General features: G+C 39.2%; 3 protein-coding genes across 5 annotated transcripts in view; all 3 read right to left on the bottom strand.

The window, feature by feature from the left end:
* Nucleotides 1–882: 882 nt before the first annotated feature.
* lin52 (lin-52 DREAM MuvB core complex component) lies at nt 883–10,659 on the bottom strand. Of its 2 annotated transcripts, none has more exons than XM_077731886.1 (6): nt 10,611–10,659; nt 9,500–9,595; nt 9,369–9,406; nt 9,228–9,294; nt 8,813–8,896; nt 883–1,078 (listed from the first exon to the last, which is right to left on the bottom strand). In XM_077731886.1, the coding sequence occupies exons 1-6, from the start codon at nt 10,642–10,644 to the stop codon at nt 1,023–1,025; spliced, it is 375 nt and encodes a 124-aa protein (XP_077588012.1). In that variant the 5' UTR covers nt 10,645–10,659; the 3' UTR covers nt 883–1,022. The 2 variants fall into 2 exon arrangements, with proteins under 2 accessions (XP_077588012.1, XP_077588011.1); XM_077731885.1 differs by lacking the exon at nt 10,611–10,659 and adding an exon at nt 10,415–10,457.
* Nucleotides 10,660–10,801: 142 nt separating this feature from the next.
* Nucleotides 10,802–17,176, bottom strand: pomt2 (protein-O-mannosyltransferase 2). Its single transcript, XM_077731884.1, has 21 exons — nt 16,228–17,176; nt 15,954–16,038; nt 15,755–15,859; nt 15,544–15,652; nt 15,360–15,468; nt 14,837–14,996; nt 14,643–14,749; nt 14,483–14,565; nt 14,177–14,286; nt 13,635–13,701; nt 13,503–13,563; nt 13,334–13,412; nt 13,106–13,257; nt 12,954–13,045; nt 12,796–12,872; nt 12,489–12,560; nt 12,353–12,412; nt 12,154–12,259; nt 11,910–12,050; nt 11,725–11,836; nt 10,802–11,254 (listed from the first exon to the last, which is right to left on the bottom strand). Exons 1-21 carry the CDS (start codon nt 16,503–16,505, stop codon nt 11,149–11,151), a joined length of 2,271 nt encoding a protein of 756 aa, XP_077588010.1. The 5' UTR covers nt 16,506–17,176; the 3' UTR covers nt 10,802–11,148.
* A 234-nt stretch (nt 17,177–17,410) lies between these two features.
* The window catches only part of LOC144205938 (latent-transforming growth factor beta-binding protein 2-like), an 81,590-nt gene continuing 79,486 nt past the window's right edge, over nt 17,411–19,514 (bottom strand). For both annotated transcript variants that reach the window (XM_077730571.1, XM_077730570.1), the window contains one exon: nt 17,411–19,312. In XM_077730571.1, the coding sequence (XP_077586697.1) occupies nt 19,137–19,312 (176 nt within the window). In that variant the 3' untranslated portion in view covers nt 17,411–19,136. The remainder of the gene's footprint in view (nt 19,313–19,514) is intronic.

The following is a 19,514-nucleotide window of genomic DNA, read 5'->3' as shown; positions in this document are numbered from 1 at the left end:
TAACCTTGTGCACGATTATCGATTGTCCCGAATCTAAAATGTCCCAAAAACTACAATGTCAAATAAGAGTCCTTTAGGTTAAAAAAGTGAACGACTCTCACAAGTACTGTACTCCACTCAGTGATATAAAAGAGACGATCGCCTTTTTAACCCCATTGGGTTTCTCCTGTGAGACAGAGCATCTCTCTGAGGCCTGCTAAATCGTACAAATGATCTGTGTTGTTCAGATGGGTGACCTGGGTGGGTGTGGGAGGTGAAGTCACCGAAGCAGAGGCGGCCTCTGTCCGTGTGAATCGGAAAGACGATTGGGGGCTTATTAGAGGCCTGGGGAGAAGTGTAACTTGTTGGCAGCGAGCGGGCCAGAGACTGAGCGACATCTCCAGCCGGGAACAGTCAGAGGCATTGTCTTACCTAATTATGGTCGACCAACTTCTTTTTGTTTCCCGTTCGGCATGCCTGTCTGATTCTCTTTTTGCCTGACCGCGCGCTCTGACAATGCTGAAGTGTGCTAATTAGAAGAGAAATGGTCCTAGTAATTATGTCAACTCTGATTAAAGGTGACAACAATGAGCAATATTATTTTTACGCAATGTTTTGTGTATAAAAGGACCTTTCTTCCAAAGCTCATTAAAGGAAAAGCACTGCACCGGTGGCTCAGGCAGACGCTTCTTCCTTTGGTGTCCGCGCCAAATTATCGCCCTAGTTAAAGACTTTCTTTCAAAGCAAGATTGTGCGGATTTTAAATCATTACATGGATTTTTTTTTTTGTATTCTAATTTTTTTTTTTTTTTTTTTTTTTAATACCCAAACAAGCAGCAACATTTATGGCATAGGTAAAACAAGAGTATAAACAAGGATTGAACCAAGCCAGTTCTCCTATACTTAAGTGCAAAGTATATATTTGTTTAAAAAGGATTTTTCTTCATTTTTTCACCCTCCTATTTTTTCTCTTAATAATTATTGTTGAACAATACTTAGTTAGTGGGTTGGAATGGAGGGAACTGTGAAGAAATAATTTCATGTCACTTCTTTGGCCTCCCCAAGATGTTCAGGAACTTCCCTCTGGTCATTTCTCTGGCTGAAAACGAAAAAAAAGAAGAAAAACGTATGAAAAAAAATGTGAGGGAAGTTAAACAATGACAATGAGACAAGTTTATAGCGAGCAACTTCTGACTTTGACTCCATCCATTTTAGTTTCGCACCATTAGTGATGCAAAGCATGAATTTAATAAGAGCGGTGTCACACTGGGAAGGTAATATATACAAACATCTGTTCACTCACAACATGGTAAACAACATGAAAAAAAAGGAGCCTAGAGATTCACTTGATTGCCTGAGCGCTCCAACCTGTGTGAACATTACGTATGTATGCAAAGCATTGAGATAAGAGAGCAGAATGCAGAGCGGGGAAATGTCTCTATTAACTTGTTCACGTCATTAAAGCACATGATCACGTCCGAAATAAATGACAGACAAAAAGTCTCTATACAAGGCAATACTCTATAGTCCATCGGGCTTGTCGGAAATACTAAATGTAAGCATTTAAAGGGAGATTTTTGGAAGTGAGAAATATAGTGATACCTTGACTCAGGGAACTCCAACTTCACAAACTGTCCTACTTCAGATACTACATTGATTTGAATAAGGTGAAAAAATATGGGTTAAATACGGATTATATTTTGTCTTGACATTTTATTAAAACCAGGTAGCCCAGTGGCCTCACAGTTATGAGATTGAGGGTTTAATGCCATGTTTGTTTGCATGTTCTCCCCAGGCTTGTGTAGGTTTTCTGTAGGGACCCCAACCCCAAAAGATGCACGTTTGGCTTGTTGAATACTCTAAATTGCACCTAGACATGAATCTGAGCATGAATGGTTGTCTGTCTTGTGCCCTGTGATTGGCTGGCCACCAATTACTTGTGTCCCCCGCCTGGTGCTCGAAGGCAGATGGGCTAGGGTCCAGCACCCCCTCTCCCCAACTGTTGTGAAGATAAGTGGTACTGAAAAGGTATGAATTTTCTTAGACCTTTCTTTTTATTCATGAGTAAATAATATATTACTATTTTACATGTGATTTCTTTTAGCATGGTGAAAGAGCTTTCCTCCAGGTAAAGTCATCACTCTTTGTTCAAAAACCGAAAAATCTCTTGCTACGGTGCTTTTTATGAGCTACCGAGCTGGAATTACCTCGGTGACTTCATTTTGCACATGACAAAATATAAATGTACCCGGCATCAGATTACAAAACGACATTAAACAGAATGTCATCCACCTTCATAATGCTGGCGAGAGGCAACTGTCTGCTGCTAAAGAGACTCTTTCCCTTTTCCTAATGAAAAAACTGGATCCAATTGGTAATTCTGATGAGGTGCTTAGTATGGAATTACAATGGCGCTCGTTCTCACGGGCTTGGCGTCACCTTGAGGCGTCTGCCATTGGGTTAAAGACGATGCTAATTCAAATGCCACAAATTAATTTTGCACTTTGCCATCACTTCTCATCTCCGGAACATCTGGGGCACAGCTGGATGCACGCAGGACACGTCTGATTGAAACAGTCATCAAAAGGGTCGAACGCAATTACACTGAAACGACCCCAAACTTGCTCTTTCGTTTCGGTAGCCGTAATGGTCCCTAACTGTCCATGGTAGGTTATATATAATGTGATCACCCTTGCCTCTCGTCTTTTCTTGAAATCCCGATAAACCAAACCACACCAGACCCCCCTGCCAGATGAACTTGCCACGCCTACCGAGGCCCCACGAACCCCCCAGGCCACCGGGCGTCTCATTAATTACAACTCACTGCATAAATTGGTGCTTTAAGTCCTCATGTGAAGCCTATCAAGAAACATTGACTTTCAAACAGTCGGTCATAGCAAACAAGTTATATGTGGTCTCTAAACTAGGGGTGTAAAACTCAATTCTTTCACACACCATATTCATCTCAACTCGATCTCATGTGAGCTGGACCAGTTTATTTTTGGCCCAAAAAGTTAGTAACTTACTGGCTGCCATTGACAATGCCAGGCGTCCAATCCATTGTGGTCATAAGCAAAATGAAGTAGTGCTCAGTGAGCAATAGTTGTAAACAATTGTTTGTGTAACAGTAAAATAGAGGTAAGTAATCTATGTGCTAATAATTAGTCTGCAGAAGGTCCCCACCTTCTGGACTTTTTATGTGTGGCTCCAGTTTTTTTTTTTACCTAGGTCTACAATGTCTTGTGTGTCTTATCTGTCTTGCTACTGCAACCAAGAAATTTCCCGAATACGGAATGAGTTCTAACCTAATCTAAAAGTAGTAAAAGCAACATAAAAGTGTGAGTATAAGTAATTTTCTTGTTAGATGTATGCAAATTTGATTCTAATAGCAGAAATGGCAAAAAAAACTTGTCGTACTTAGATTGCTGGCTCTGTTTGAAAGACAAACAAGCACTTAAAAAACAAATGATGGAAAAATGATGAAAGGCCCGATCTGACAAGCTACTCGACAAACAAACTCCAATCACAATCCTTCACCACAAAGATGGACATACACACACACACTGGCAATGTCATACAACAGGCGAGATCAATACTGATTAGAGGAACTTAGAGATTTGTTTAGTTGATTAGAAAGGTCAATTACTAATTTTGCACTAAGTTAATCAGCATCTTGTTACTACTGCCATCCATATAAAATGACACCTTATGGATTACCAGGGCTTGTTCTTTGCCCTGCTGATTTGGCGCCATCTCATTATCATTTAACTGGTATGTGCTTCCATCAGGGGAACTGTAGACTGTATGCAATTACTGACACCATATATATTGCTTTCAAGTCGTCTTTTTTTAATAATTTCCTGCAAGGAATTAAGGGCAACTGCCAATGTTATGTTGTGACTCCAAAAAAAATTTGGACCTGATTAGTTTAAACGTCACATATACAGTTTAGGCCACTCTTTTTTAATGGCTGCACAAAAACACTCCTAGATTGAATTTGTTTTCTAGATGTTCATTCATCGAGTCATTTAAGTGATGCATGACATCCGGGAATTCAAGTTTAAAGTTTTTGCTCAGTTGCAAAGCGTTGCTAAAGTATGGATTGGCTGTTTGTGTGGTACACAGTGTGTTGTAATCATCTATAGAAGTGAAGATTAAACTATATATGTGCAAAAAAATGATGAATGTATACTGCTACTATGTAAAAATGGAGGGTTTTAGAAAATTAAAAATGCTCGGATGGAGCGACACAGAGAAATTCAGTGTTACAACGGAAATGTTTTCTGTGCGCTGTGCTGCATGAAATCATTTTCATTTGGAGTGAATCACAAGTGGTTGGAATGTAAATGAAAAGGCAACAGTGCAGTGGAACATCTTACTTCCGCACATTTATGGTGATTGATCTGGGTGTCATTGTCACAAGCCCCCCACCTTTTCTCGCCTGCAATTCCCTAGTGTATGAAATGAGAGTAATCATCACCCACCTTGCACCACCATAGGGCAACACACTGCAGGACCCCTGTTAGCCCTCGAGACAGATGACCACCTGGGTTAAAAGGAGTCCCGGACCCCGGCCCAATCTGCCCTGATTCACTTTCATTAAGAGCTACGAGAACTTATCTGACCCTCGTTGGCCATCTCCAAGTGCCGCTTAGCTATTATGGCCTTGTAAGCTTTATTTAATGGGTTTAACATCCACTTTCGACACCACCCTCCCTTAGAAGGGGGAGGAGGGTACACAGATTTTGAAACACACAAGCACTCGGACACATTCAGGCCTACCCCACCCGCCGCCTCCACCTGACGCTCATGTTTGTGTTGAAAATTCAATTACCCACTTATTGATACTTCACAGGGATATTTAAGATGCAGACACGAGCTGTGATTTCCCAAGGGAGCCACTGGTTCCTCTTTATGTCCTGTTGGAGGCGAAGAGGAGGGGGCGGGGCTACTCTTCGGCGCATTTTCGTCTCATACACGCATCAAAACAAACACACCTGCACCACCCAGCCCCAGGCCGGCTCTCTTCCTATGCCTGTTCAAGAGGTGTCCTTATTAATAGGCAATCAGTCAAGAATCATTCATTAAAAAGCCTAAAAGGTTTTACACCCTCACTATGATTAGCTGGGAAGGAAAATTCAATGAATTCCTAATGCCTTTATGGAAATGAGGTGTCATTTCCGATCTGCTCAGGCAGGCGGCAGGCAGGCAGAGACGAGAATTCGTGCATGCACGTCTTTGCGTGGATATGTGTGTGTGTGTGGGTGTGTGTTCATAAAGCTCTTCTCCTTTTCACACAGCGCCAACACTGAAGCTGTCTGGGATATGAAAAGACTACCGCAGACGTTCGGGTGGGGAAAAGGCTTGCCAAACTTTTTTTTTTTCTTCCAACAATGGACCACTAGAATTGAAATCATACAGCAGTGCCAGTGATTTTAAAAAGCTAGCAAAAAATGCTGCCAGGAGAAAATGGGAGAGTCAGGTTATGTAGCAATCACACAACCATTTAGAGCATTGAGCTCATGAAGGAATTGGCAAGGAGTGAAAAGATAAACCTGGCGTATTATGTGTGGTAAAAAAGGAGCGGTGGAAAGGGCGAGGAAGGGTATCCTCATTCAGAGGTTGTCGGTATGGGCACTTCATAACCGCCCGTCCTTTGGTCAGCCCGTCGGTGACGGATTGATGGCGGTACATTAGCGCCAGTTGGGCCGAGTGAATGCAATCACTTTCAATGGCGGTGTGCTTCTAATAGGCCGGAGATGGATCCTGGGGGTGCGGCGGAGGAGGTGCCGAAAACGGGGTCATTAGGAACTGTCAGTAGAGGGTGACCTTCAGGCTCACCTTCACATAAGCTGAAGCAACAGGGGTCGGCGAAAGGTGGCATTGAGATGAGGAGAGGGGGGCGACAGGTGCCCTATTTGCCCGCTTTTATTCTAATTGAATTGAAAATTCAAGGTTGGCCAGGTATATCTACTTTCTAAATAGGAATTCAAAATAATTGGGTGTAAAAGAAGGTCGGTGAAAGGTTGTTAAGAGTCTTATAAGCAGACTTGGGAAACATGCAGAATGCCACAATAACAACTACAATTGGGCATCAATGTTATAACATTTTTTTTAAAAAGGATGCAGTTATTTTAATAGTTTCAAATATGTGTTTGGATTTAAAAAATTAAGTCAATTATTTTATTTTAAAAACGATCTGGCTCTTAAGATTCGTGCATGCGTTGATGTGTTCAAGACCTCCGAAATTTTGAAACTTGCATTTCATGCAATCCGATGTAAAATTACTTTTTTTGTAACAATACTAAAATGCACATTACTGTGCAGGTTCTTTTTTTTTAAAGAATTGCAATAGCGTACAATTATATGGAATTCTTTTAGCACATACTATATATTATGATTATGGTCATGAAACTATAATACATTCTTTACTGATCATGGGCATTTTCTGATTAATAAAAAAAAAGCTTAAATAGTTCTTGCAAAAGACAAAGTTTGGTTAGGAAACTTCTGTATTTAGTCCTGTTGCAGCACTTGTAACAAAACTCTCCCAATTAAATCTTTAAACTCACTCACACAATGTGCTTACAAGTCAGTTTAGTAGTTTCCTCAAAGCAGTTAACTTGTGAGTCTATCAGTATTCTTTACAGATGTAACTGACCTTCCACTGCAACTAGACACAAATGAAAAGAAATACCAATAAAGGATCAGAGCCAGGCCTAGAAAGTCTTAATTAAAAGCACGCTTAAAAGTTAAAAGAATGGATGAAGCAGTCGCCTTAAGGACAGAAGAAGGAAGGATAGACTACCATCGTCATCACCTCGGTAAAAAAATCCGAAGCGGAGGCCCTTCGGAGCATCCCAAAGGAACACTCAGCTTTCAATTACCTCCAATAACAGCACTTATCAGAGCATGAGCTTTCCCTAGAGACGTGAGGCCTGCTGCCCACACTCAGTGGCCCGCGACACAGCATTCATCACGGGGAGGAGTAACAGCTGGGCCCGGGAAAGAGGCACGCGTCAGGCCCCAATGGGAATAGACCAGGTCGGCGTCACGCGGCTATTGTTGGATGCGCTGGTGGAAGTTGGCCAGGGAGGGGGCGCCCACATTGCATACATGCTGATGAATTAACATGGGAATAGGATGAGCGTGATGATGGGGGGAGTTGGGGACATCAACAGGCCCTGGGTTGCTATATCGTAAGCTCAAGGGAATGTTTTTTATGTGTTTTGTTAAAGGCTGGCTAAGGCTTCTCTCTCACTGTAGGCTGCTGGGTGAGTTTTCACAACTTGATTGTGCCCTGCCCATTAACCAGCTTCCTTTTTTTTTAATGGGCCACATGCCTGTGTGTGGGGGGGGGGGGGGGGGGGGGTGGGTAGTAAATCCTGTCCTCTCGCCCTCGCTCTGCCGCGCTCTCGACAGAGTCTCGTTTACAGGTCCTGAGTAAGGAGCGGCAACGTGATGAAAAAGTAGCTGAGATTTACAAGCACTCCCCTGACAGCCAGGAAAAGGAGAAAATTAAACCAGAGAGCCTTAAACAGGCCCCCCCATTACAGAGCATCTCTGACAGCAATAACAACCATCATTGTGTGCCCTCAAGTACGGCTACATGACAGGATTGCAAATCTTGGCGTTCGCAACGTGCGACGGTGAACATCTTTACACCAAGTGGATTACGTGCTCCTCTAGGAATCAAAAGCTTTGCAATGTACATGAACGGAAAGATCATCTTTACATTTCCTCAGTTACTTATTTTGTGGGACGATATGACGTATGAAGCAATTTGATGTAGGTCGAGCTACAACTTTTCCTCAGTTGCTGTTCAATGGTTGTTATCCAACATTAAAAATTTGATTTGCCTGTTCACGGTTGTCTATGAAGGTCTTATTGATGGAATTATTTCACACAGATTAATATTGTTGCAGTGAGAACACGTGATCGATTACAATCAATGAAATTGAAGCAAGAGAACTAATATTCATCTGATAAAATATTTCAATTCAAGAAATCTAAAACTTACAGGAGCAGCTACGGCCACTAATAATAAACCCTTCAAATGCCAAGTGATATCAAATAAAAAAATCCAATGAAAGCATAATATTTGTGGTAATTGAGTAGCCCCCCCATTCCGAATATATAAATATATAATTTTTTTTTTTTTATAAAGCATACAGTGTGTCACACCCGAGTATAAATGACAAACTATTAAAAAGTGTAACTTATTGTCCAGAAAATACAGTATTTTAAATTAGACGCAAATTTCCTTTTTATTAATGGCAAAAAAAGCATCCATTATATCTAAATTCATATTATCCACTGCATTTTAGAACATTTTAGAAGTGTTGCTGGCTTGTGTGAAATTTCACAGGGAAAGTAAACCATGGTTTTCTCATCTGAAAATTTTGAGCACTTAGCTATTACGCTCTAATCCACACTCTGGTGGGATTATGACAATGGAGGTAGTAAAAGGGGAAGGATTATAATCTAGATTTTGTATGCATCACATGAATCGGGCACTTGTTCGAGGCATGCTTGTGTTACTGACATTTCCAAGTGTAACAAGATTGACCCAAATCTCTTATTTTGACGGTTAACTTGTCAGTCCTCTGAGTTCAGATACTCATTTATACCAAGAAAAATGCAGTAGTATGTACTACAGTACTTTGGGATTTGAATGTAGCATGCGCCATCTAGCGGCTAAATTAAATAAAAAAACACTTCTAAAAATGTCTCATGAATCAAGTTTAAAGCAAAAGGCGGCTTCATGCCTGCCCCTGGGTTATTATTATAATAAAAGGTTTAAAAATAGATTGAGTTTTTAAATGGTACTTACATTCTTCTAAACCCAGTTGGTATGCAAGATTCTGAAGGCCTTTGACCTTTTCCATCAGATTGGCTGTTGTCAAACTGCCCAACTCTGCAAGGGTAAATAATACCAACATCCATCATTACAAACTGTTAATTGTATATATACATCTACATCTTCAAAATCATTAAATTAAATTAGAGGGGGGGGGGGGGTGGATTTTAATGGAGATCGGTCCACCTGTGTGGAGTTTGCATGTGCTGTGTGGGTTTTCTCCGGGTACTCCAGGAAAATTACCTTTTGAAGTGTGTACAGCATATATGACTTTTTTCCAGTGGGAAACTGTTTACCTTTTCAAAATAAATCATATCTGCAGCAACCCTTTTAAGGGTACTTTTTAGTATCTCTACTTTTATACTTTTCTCTTATTAAGATTAATTACCTTTTAACATCTCAATGTCCTCACTCTCAAGATCAGCCATCCATTTGGGTGGAGAATTTGTGAGGGGCTGCAAAGTAGAGAAAAAATAATTTAACTGGAATAATCTATCAAAATATGAAAAGGTGCGAAATTGAAGCTTACATTTTTACAAGATGCAGCAAATTCAGCAACTCCTGGCACTGTAAAAAAATAGGATTAATAGTATTTAAAATGTCCATGTAGACAAAATCAAAGTCAATTCAAAATAGAAAAAAAAGAGAATTAGGCCTTACATTGTTCGGGCCAAAGTTCAGGAGATGCTCTGTCCAGCTTCTCAAAACTGAGCAACGAGGTTTCAAAATCTTCACCTACTGAGGTAAACGATTGATCTAAAGGAATATGAATTTTTAAAGAACATTTTACAACAGAGAAACACATTGTTGTTCAGCACCACTGGAAAAAAAGATAATCTTTACCTACTTTTTACATTTATTTCTTTACAATTTCAAGCATCACGTTTCATGAGTCTTTGATTGGCCATCAGGATAATTCTTTATTATAATTGATCATGATTTATTGCATATGTCACGTTGTCTCCAATAAAAACCATTGATGGTGATGTATTACATTAAGGAAACTGCTTATTATTGTGAACTGGGTAAAACTCCCATTTCTTATCTCTATATATTTACATCAATCAATGCCTCTCTGCATTTGAATATCAGTTTCTGATTTTAGTTTAGCAGTTTGAAACAGTAAATTCAGAGAAAATTGGTGAAAAGTACATCATTTCAGTACAAGCTAGAATGATATTAATGCATAATGAGTGTAATCAGTGAAGCAGTAACTTTATATGGACGACATACATCATTGATAACTCGAGTATTTAAGACGATATTATGCATCTGACGCTGCAAAACGATAGTGTCATTCCCGATTTACCCTTAGAAAGATCTGAACATTGTTAAAAACATAGCATAAAATAGATCTAGCTGTTTGTTTGTGTCAAATTTCCACTGCTTAGTTAGTGCTGTACAACATTGGACAAACATTAAGTCCATTTGAGGCGATCGCTTAAAACGGTGATCAGAACAGAACCGATTTACACTGAATAAGTACAATTTGAAGTCTTTGAGACGATCGAGCATGAGGAATTACGAAAATTAAGGAAATAAGCAGAACGCCTTGGTAAAAGAATTGGAATTTACCTCCATTTGGAGACGCCATCTTCAAAATGAACATGTGACTAAAGTAAACCAATAGCAGCGACTGTTTTCAAATCGAGATTCATAATGTAATTCTCTTGCCTGCCCCTAGGGGCCCCCATTGAATAACAAAAGTTTCCCTAAACAGTTGTAAAATATTATTGAAAATTTCAGTGGTACTTGGAAATTATTAAACTACCTCCATATTGGTCACAATTTACAGAACCCCACATGACTTCTCTGCATTCACTGCTTAGCTGGCTACTGATTCAGGGTGTCCCCTTCCTCTGACCCAGGAGACAGCTGGGATTGGCTCCAGCACCCCGTGCAACCCTAATGAAGAGAAAGCGGTTCAGAAAATGAGATGAGATGAAAAGTGGAACACAAAGCTAAGAAAATACTATAGTTTATTGACATGGGTTGTAATGTAGGCTTGAAAACCACAATAAAATTCAGTTCATTATAATAAAACTATTTGACTGACTAACAATGAAATGACTGAATTAATTTCAGGTTTTGAGGCACTTAAGATCATTCTTACAACATTCAGTAATAACACTAAATATTTCTAACCACAAAGTTTCAAATCCTCCATCATTAGAAAAATAGTCAAACACTACCACGACAAAATACTTGAAGTGTAATAACACTGTAAGATTGTGAAAGAAATGACTTGAGTAAGTCCTTAACGTCCAAACCGGATCTTTAAAATTCCTGTCATCTTGAGTGAAGTGTTATTAGAACTCCCAAGACTCCAACCAATTCAGTCTGGCCATTGAACTGCCAGGTTCTTCTGACAGTGGCCCCGTCATGCCATAGGCCAACGGGTGGAACAAGTAGAAACTGTGGAAAGAGAAAATTCGCCTGTCATTAACAAAATAAATAAACATAAACATAATCCATCCTAGAAATGTTGGGTCCAAATATTATAGCCTCATTCCATTCTTTATGGTACCTCGGTCTTTCATGGTAAAATTTGTTGCAATTATTCAGCAATTTTCCCCCAAAATTGCTTGATCCATTCAGTTACACAAGTGTCTTAATATTTGGAGGGAATGTGTACAATAATAATAATAATAAAATAATAAAAACAATGCATTAGTTATCATTAAATATCAAATGATACAATTAAAGATCAAAATTTTCTGAGTAATATAACGTTATGTTTTATCATATTACATTTAATCAGAGGCCTGCAACCTGCGGCTCCAAAGCCACATGCAGCTTTTTGTATCCTTCTGCTTTGAATCTAAATGAGTTTGTTACTACATAGACGACTAAGAGTCTGACACAAAAACATATCTTCCACTCACCTGTAAAGAACAATAACCAGAAGTACCATCTTCCCAGCAATTTGCAGCCACTCGCAATATGGCGGATGAAACAGAAGGTCAGCCATGTTCAACAGGAAGTCAATCGTAATTCCTGCATTCAGCAAACACTATCCTTGTAACCACATTAGGACAATGGGCGTCCATTCGCAAACCGGACTAGCTACCTGTAAGCATGCTGCTAAAGAGCATTGCAGGGAAGTAGTGATGGTAGTAGAGAACTCGAGTCATGGTGTAGAATGGTACATAGTGCAGTACCCAGCCGAGTAAAAGAAAGCCTCCTCCCCTCATGAGCACCAAACAATGATCTGATAAGCAGAAAGAGTTATTTTTACCTGTCGTCATTTTTCTCACAGAACATAGATGTATAGTAGGATTTGTGACTTTCACAGTCCAATCACATCGTCCTACCTCTTCTTCTTTGCTCCACTGAGAAGCCTCTTTGGAAAGCAATGTTAGCAACTACTGCAAGAATCACATATAATCCCAAAGTTGCCAGATTTAGCCACCAGACCACCTAAAAGTATATTTTTTAATCAGATAGAAGATAATTAGTATGTGCTGATGAAACATAACTTGCAATGGATGAAATGATAAGATGCTCACTTACAGGGTTGCCGAGCAAGTAAACACGATATTCTGTTTCATTCACTCCTGAGAATCTTAGTCCCTTCCCGACAGAAAAAATGGTATTTATCGACTCATAAATGTTCATCAATAAACATAGTCAGTTGAAGCATATTTACCTGATAGTTGATTGGCCAGTGCCATGGTTTGGAGTTCATGTCATTATCTTTGGGTTTTAAACCACTGTTACCCTAAAAGAAAGAAAAAAACACAACTTGTTTTTGTTGTATATTTGCAAAAAAAGTACCTTGCCATTTATAGCTAACTATAGCGGATTCACACTTGAATCTGCCAAAAAAATTTGTGATATAGTAATATTATGAAGAATAATACCTACATGACATGGGAGAGGAAAAGTAACAATTTGAAGTAATTAAAATATTAATACAAAGAGGGTTTTAAAATATGAGTATTAATTTCACTTACGCTTATCATCACAACGTGAGACTCCATTAGGATTTCTAGAAAATGAGGCTTCAGCCCTGACAGGCTGATGTTGGGCACTACAAAGAAGAAAAGAGAAAATTAAATTACAGAATGGTGAAGGCTTGATTTGAAAAATATAGAGGAAAAAAAAAACATACATTTGGCATTGACATGATCTTCAATGTTCCATTGAGAGCTGAGAGTCTCCTTCAAGTAAGGAGTACATGTAACCTCCACTTGTTCCCAGCCCCTAAACAGAAAGACACGGTCATCTTCTCCTAAATGGAATCAAAATACGCTGGCGGCTTACCATTTGGGAAGGGTTTTCCCAGAAGAGAAAAGCACACAACCCAGAGCTTTGTGCAGAAAACGAACTTTGCTTCGTAGCACCTTCACCGGATCGCCTTTCTGGCCTCCACAAACCTCCACTCGCCAAATGTCATTGACGTCACCAGTGTAATTCTAAATAAAGACACGGCCCAATTATACTTTAGAAACACACTAGAAAGTATTTTTATTCCAGGTCTTGCCTACTTACAGTGCCATATCCCGTTACTTGGTAGTGCTTCCCACTCAGTGGCGCTGCATGGAGGTGACTGTGAAGATTTCGTTTTGTTCTGAGAAGACCAGGAAAAGCATATAATAGTAAAATACTTGTTTGAAACAATAGCTCCAAAGGAATGCATAATTTTCTAGAGCTTACTGACTCTTTATGCTCCAATCTGACGACGTCACCATGACGAACCAGATCAGGTGCTCCGGACTGAGCTGAAACATAATTACAAATCTAATAAATATTATGATTGGACAATATGGTTAGAGATTGGATTATGTCTTACAGTTTGTATCATTGTGCCTGTGGATCACCCATACATTGTTGTAGTCTTTGTGCAGGTAGGCTGTAATCTAGGAAAAAACAGAGTCCCATATAAGTGTATAACAACACTTTTGTAAAGAATCAGTTTTATATGTGAGAGAGTATATATCAATCCCTGAAGCCTACATTTTAACTTTGTGCCTGAGGGCTGATTAACTAATAATTGCAGGTTTATTTCACAGGAAGATTCCAATTTAGCTTGTCTGCATCCATTGTAGTGTGGATTTAAATATGTTGCATGTTGGTGAGTTAGCCAATAGATGGCAGCCTTTACAACACAATGGTTCCCATAGAAAATGTAAAAATGTAAGCATTGAATGTTTGATATTTGCAAACAATCGTGTCTATTTTTCTTAATAAACAACTATTATCTTATGAGGGTGACTACCTATAGTATTTAATGTAAATTATTTTAGTGTGAAGAATAGCACGTCACTGAAATCGATATGATCATTCAGTGTCATTTAGGGTGATAAAGCGACAACCTTTTCCTTGTTTCCTCACCTGCTGCTGCTTTGCTCCAATTCCATCTGGATACAAATGCACGTGTGAGTGCAAGTAGCCACCAGAAATACGAAGGTTTTTCAATGTCAAAGTGGAGCCATACGCCAGGTCTACACAAGATAAGAAAACAAATTTCCTCACTTTACCAATGACTTTTTTAAAACAAATTTCTTGTCATTGATAGCAAAAGGCATTCAATTAATTTAAACTGGGGGAGGTCACACTTAATGCTCATCTTTCAATGGCAACCGATTAGTAAAACATTTTTACATTTACAGATAAACAAGACAAATACATTACACTTACATTCAGGCATCGAGGTGTTATATAAATTATTTCCAATGAGACGAGACTGGAAAGCAGAGCTGAAGAAACCATCTCCTGTTCCGCTGAAATAAAAAAAAATGCACACTGATGATTAATCCAATGATGTTGAGTGATGTCACATTGTGACACACCCACTCACCTTTTGTTCAGCACCACAAAATGGACAGCGAAAATTGTCATGTAGAGGAAGAGGGGAAGCAGGATGAGCCCTAGGATGCGAGCCAGGAGGTGCTTTCCGACATCCATCTAATACCAGAAAATATGCTTGTTATATCACTAGTCCGCTCTTTCTTTACCTTCTTTTTCAGCATTGACTATTTATTTAGTGTTTACCACTGATAGGTCCAGATCTCCTAAAAGTCTCCACAGGTCAGATATTGTATTCAGTCCCACCAGAATGATGATAAAAATACCCACAAACTTCACCCCCAAAGCTCCGGCAAGACTGACACCAGTTAGTAGCATCCAAAACCACCAAGAGGAAGAATAAGGCCTGAAAAATATATAGAAACCCAAAGGATTTGGTGTTAGTAATGTAGACCAATATGAAAAATGTTCATGGTTTTAGACAATTACTCAGAAGGAGTATAATTTAAATTGGAGAGTATGGTAAATAAAAATAGGACAATAAATCTATAATAATATATATTTTTAGAATAACAATGCAAGATTTTCCAACACCAAAGACATTGTATAACAATTTAAAAAGTTACACAAATGTAGTCATATAGTTTTGAACTTTAAAACTGTTTTATAAGTACTGTTGAAGGTCTCAAGAATTAGTACCATATACAATAAAATATACAAAATATACATGCTTACATTGGTGTAGCATTTAAAAAAAAAAAATGGCAACCTGTCTTTTTCCCCATTGAACTTGACCATGCTAAGCGTTGCAGCCATAATGAAGAACAAGAGTATGGGATCCAAAAGGATGTACTGAGAAATAGTGATGCAGCCCGTGTCTGCCAAAAAGAAACCCACAACATGAACTGAACGATCATTTACAATACAAAGCATTTAACCAGGTTGAGACCTACCAAATAAAATGAGCCCAGCAGCAATGAGTGCGGCTGTCTGAGAGTGAGACAGCTCCATCACAATGAGGTAGGCAAAGATAGGAAGAAAAGAGCCCAAGACGGCACAAAACTAAAAGAGAAATATGTATCAGATGTGAAAAATTATTTTTAAAAACACCTTGAGCTACATCTATATTTTAGGTTACATTTCCGAATAAAATAGGTTGCATACCCCTCTCATCCCCCAGTAGTTGTGGTGTTCATATTTATCTCCAGGTTTTGTGAAGTGAAAAGTACCATCATAGCCGCTCATGTAACCAGCTAGGCCTATTAACATCTGGAAAAAAAAAAACAATAAGAACAACACCACACCAGATGAATTCTATTTCTTTTCTCAAGGTGAAAGACAAATATGCTGATATATCTCTCACCTTCCCCAGAGGAGGATGCACATCAAAAAAGAAGGTCCTGTTGATGTAGTAGCTTCCCATCTTCCCAAAGTGAGTCTCGTCCCAGCTTAAAAGACCAAAAGCACAAGAAATGATTCATGAGGATCCATGGTGATTCTACTATAATCTTTGGTTATCCAATCCATAACAATTCTGCACTTGTGTGTACTATTTACATTCATTGTGAGTATCGCAGTTTATTGTTGTTACTGCTGTCCAGAAAGTGGACAGAATGATGCATGTTTTGCATACTTACCAGATATGGGGGGGTTCTTTTATTTTGTAGAGGCGTGTGGAGAAGGCCAGTCCTGCCAACAAAACAAAAAATCCTCTGCTTTTGGACTCATCACTGTTGGAGCTTCTTCTTCTGTAGTAACGTCCATTAGCTTGCTGACTGTCATCCTCTGTCAAGTGTTCATCCTCAATGGGGTTTTTGTCAGGGGACTGGGGAGTGGGTGCCTGGCAGGTCTTTCTGTTTCTCATTGCAGAGTCCCCTGTTATGTGGTACTGCGTGGAGCATTGTTCGTTTTCCATTAGATCGCTACATTAAAATACGTCCATTCCAACTGTGGCACGACACAGGTGAATGCTTATGCTCTACAATTCAATGATGTTGCAAGATAAGCATCATAATATTTGTCTATTGACAACCACGTGTGTCTGCATGGTCCCTGAATGCATCACAGTTGATTAAACTCATACTTATCGTTAATTATGATAGCTTGATCTTGATTAAATCCAGTCGGTCAATAAAAGTGGTTCTTCCAGACAACTACATATACGTTCATGCGCAATATAATATTTCTGTCGTTCTATAGACCTTAAAATAGTCAACATCGTATTAGAGTGGGGTACACTGTGTACACAGTGAGTTTGCGACAGTGTGCTGGATCGAGTGGTGGCACTCGTCCCGAGATGCATTGTGGAAGTGGTAGTCCGCTGTTACATTCAACCCATCAGTAGAAGGGTGAACTACATACGCATCCCATGAGTATCCGCGCTCAACAAATCCGAGCATGTTATTCGTTCACAAAACGTCTGTGTAGCCTCATTTTTGCCACAAGATGGCCTTCCAACACTGTTAATTTCATTCAAATAATGCTATAGTTTTGTATTACTAAAATAAGTTTAAACTGATAGTATTGTTCATTCATTTTCCTTTGAGCTTATCCTCACAAGGATCACGGTGGTGCTGGAGCCCATCCCAGCCAACCTTTGGGCAGGAGGCGGTGGACACCCTTGAATTGGTTGCCAGCCAATCGCAGGGCACAACGAGACACAACCATTCACACCCAATAATATTCAGCATTTTAAACGTCTACAACGATAACTAATCTATATAAACAACATTAAATTATTAAATGAATGAAACAACTGTCATTGCTATGATTTCCGTGTAAGAAAACACAGAGCAGATGCATATTTTTAATTTTTTTTTATTTGGATGACTGGCAGTGATTACAGTCAAGAGGTCAACCAAATGAATGAGCATAATATTCCCGCTGACCACCAGCATTTGAACGAAACATTATTATTGGGTGATTTGTGGGTTTTTATGAGCCATTACTGTTCCAACTTTGACCCAAATGTTAGACATTCCATCTGCTTCAGGTGATTATTAGAACAGCACAGTCGAAGTACAGTGCACATCAAATCGAGGAGTATATTGGAATTAGACTTCAATATATACATGCTTCCATGTTTGCATATAGCCAGGTGTCTGTTAAGCAAATGATTTCATTAAACCTGAACAACAATATAAAAAAAGTTCAAATAAAGGAAAACAAGTAGGCCAAGGCTGTCTAGTATGATACATTCAGGACTCAAAATAAAAATAAAACAACCAAAAAAACAGCAGACTGTTAAAAAGTAATGTTCACAATTAATAACATATAACCATAGAGTTGTAACATACAGAAGTTGATGCTTATATTTCAAACAGCCTTGTCTTTGAAATGAAATTGAAAATGTCTTCCATTAGAATAAGAACAGTGCTGGCACTTTTCCCCCCGCCGAAAAGAAAAGACAAAAAAAAAAAAGATTCTGCTCCACAGGGCAGATTATACACAGTTCCTCTGGTACAGTGTCAGCCGCTCTCCTCACATAAAAAAAACATAATTTTTATTATTATTATTTTATAGTTGTGTCAATCTACAAAACTATAAAGTCAAGCTTTTTTTCCAGATTTTTTTTAAAAAGTATGTTAAACAAAAATATTGTATAAAGCATTATAAGGATACAATATTTATTTATATATATAAAAAAAAACAATTTTAGAGCTGTACAAAATATACCAAACTTCTCCATTGGAGTCTTTGTCTTAGTGGAAATGAATCATTTGATTGAATTGTGTATACAAAAGCAGCCATTTATACTAGAAAAAAGCAGTGATATTGGTTTGATTGGGTGTTATTTTAGCCATAAGACAATAATGTAGTTTCACCCTACTTGATCAATAGAATAAAATAAGTTAATACTGTTAGTTTGATTTTCCCTAAGGAAATATTGTGTGGGATGGTGATTGGTCAAACTGACGAAGGCAAGTATTTCACCTTTAGAAAACCTCATAATCTGATCATCATATACATTTCGGGTCTTTAAAAGGTGGCGGCTGAAGCTTTTCTATTTGAAACGTTTGGTTGTTTTGTCTTTCCAGCTCTTGGTTCCGCACGCTCGACACAATGTTGTTCAACTGTCATTCGACATTGAAAAGAAATGTGTTTTTTTTTTAAAAAGTGCCATTTATCCATGGTTGAAGAGTGTGGACTGGTTGCCAGTCAATCACACTCAAGCCTATGGACAAGCAGCGATTACCAACGCTGTGGGAATGCTTTGTGAATAAATTGAAATGAGATCCGCATTTTTTTCAGAATATTCAGTGGAAAAATCTAATTTGTCAAATCCTTTCCAGGTGGGGGTAAATGAATGCAAAACTCAATCCTTGGAATCCCTTGGAATCCCTTGGAATCCCTTGTCATGTCTTGCACACGCCCCATTTTTATTTGTCTCTGATAAGCGTGTCGTGAGTCGACGAAAGCGTGTCTGTCGCGAGGATTTGGGAGTCTTGACGTTTCAGCGTCACTGTGCCAGGCACTGAGGAGAAAAAAGGCCAGAGGAGGAGTGAAAGTTCAACATTAAAGAAAGTAGGAGAAACCGGCGCTGGTCTCAGTTCTCCATTTCTTGAAGCGCTGGCTCCGGGATGGCCGGGATGCATTGGTGCGGCTTGGCGGAAGCCACAAAGCCGGGTAAGCAGGTGCATTTGTACGATCCTTCCGTGTTGCTGCATTGGCCGTTCTGACACAAAGGCACCTTTTCGCTTAAGTCCTCACACTCGTTTATATCTGCGGGCAAAGAACACATGACATGAGCAGGCGGTGCGCCACGTGTTTCCGTTGGCTCCGTATCGACCTTGAAGCTGCAAAGCCGGTACAATGACGGAATATTGTAATCATCGCATTCCATAATAATGCTGTCTCATAGACAAAAAGCACAGTTAAGAGATCTGAAAACCCGATGTTGTAGTTAGAGTGAGGCGACGGAGAT

Source organism: Stigmatopora nigra, chromosome 13 (genome assembly GCF_051989575.1).
Source record: "Stigmatopora nigra isolate UIUO_SnigA chromosome 13, RoL_Snig_1.1, whole genome shotgun sequence".
Taxonomy (NCBI): Eukaryota; Metazoa; Chordata; class Actinopteri; order Syngnathiformes; family Syngnathidae; genus Stigmatopora; species Stigmatopora nigra.
Note: the sequence above shows the minus strand (reverse complement) of the source record. Positions and strands in the feature narration are given on the sequence as shown.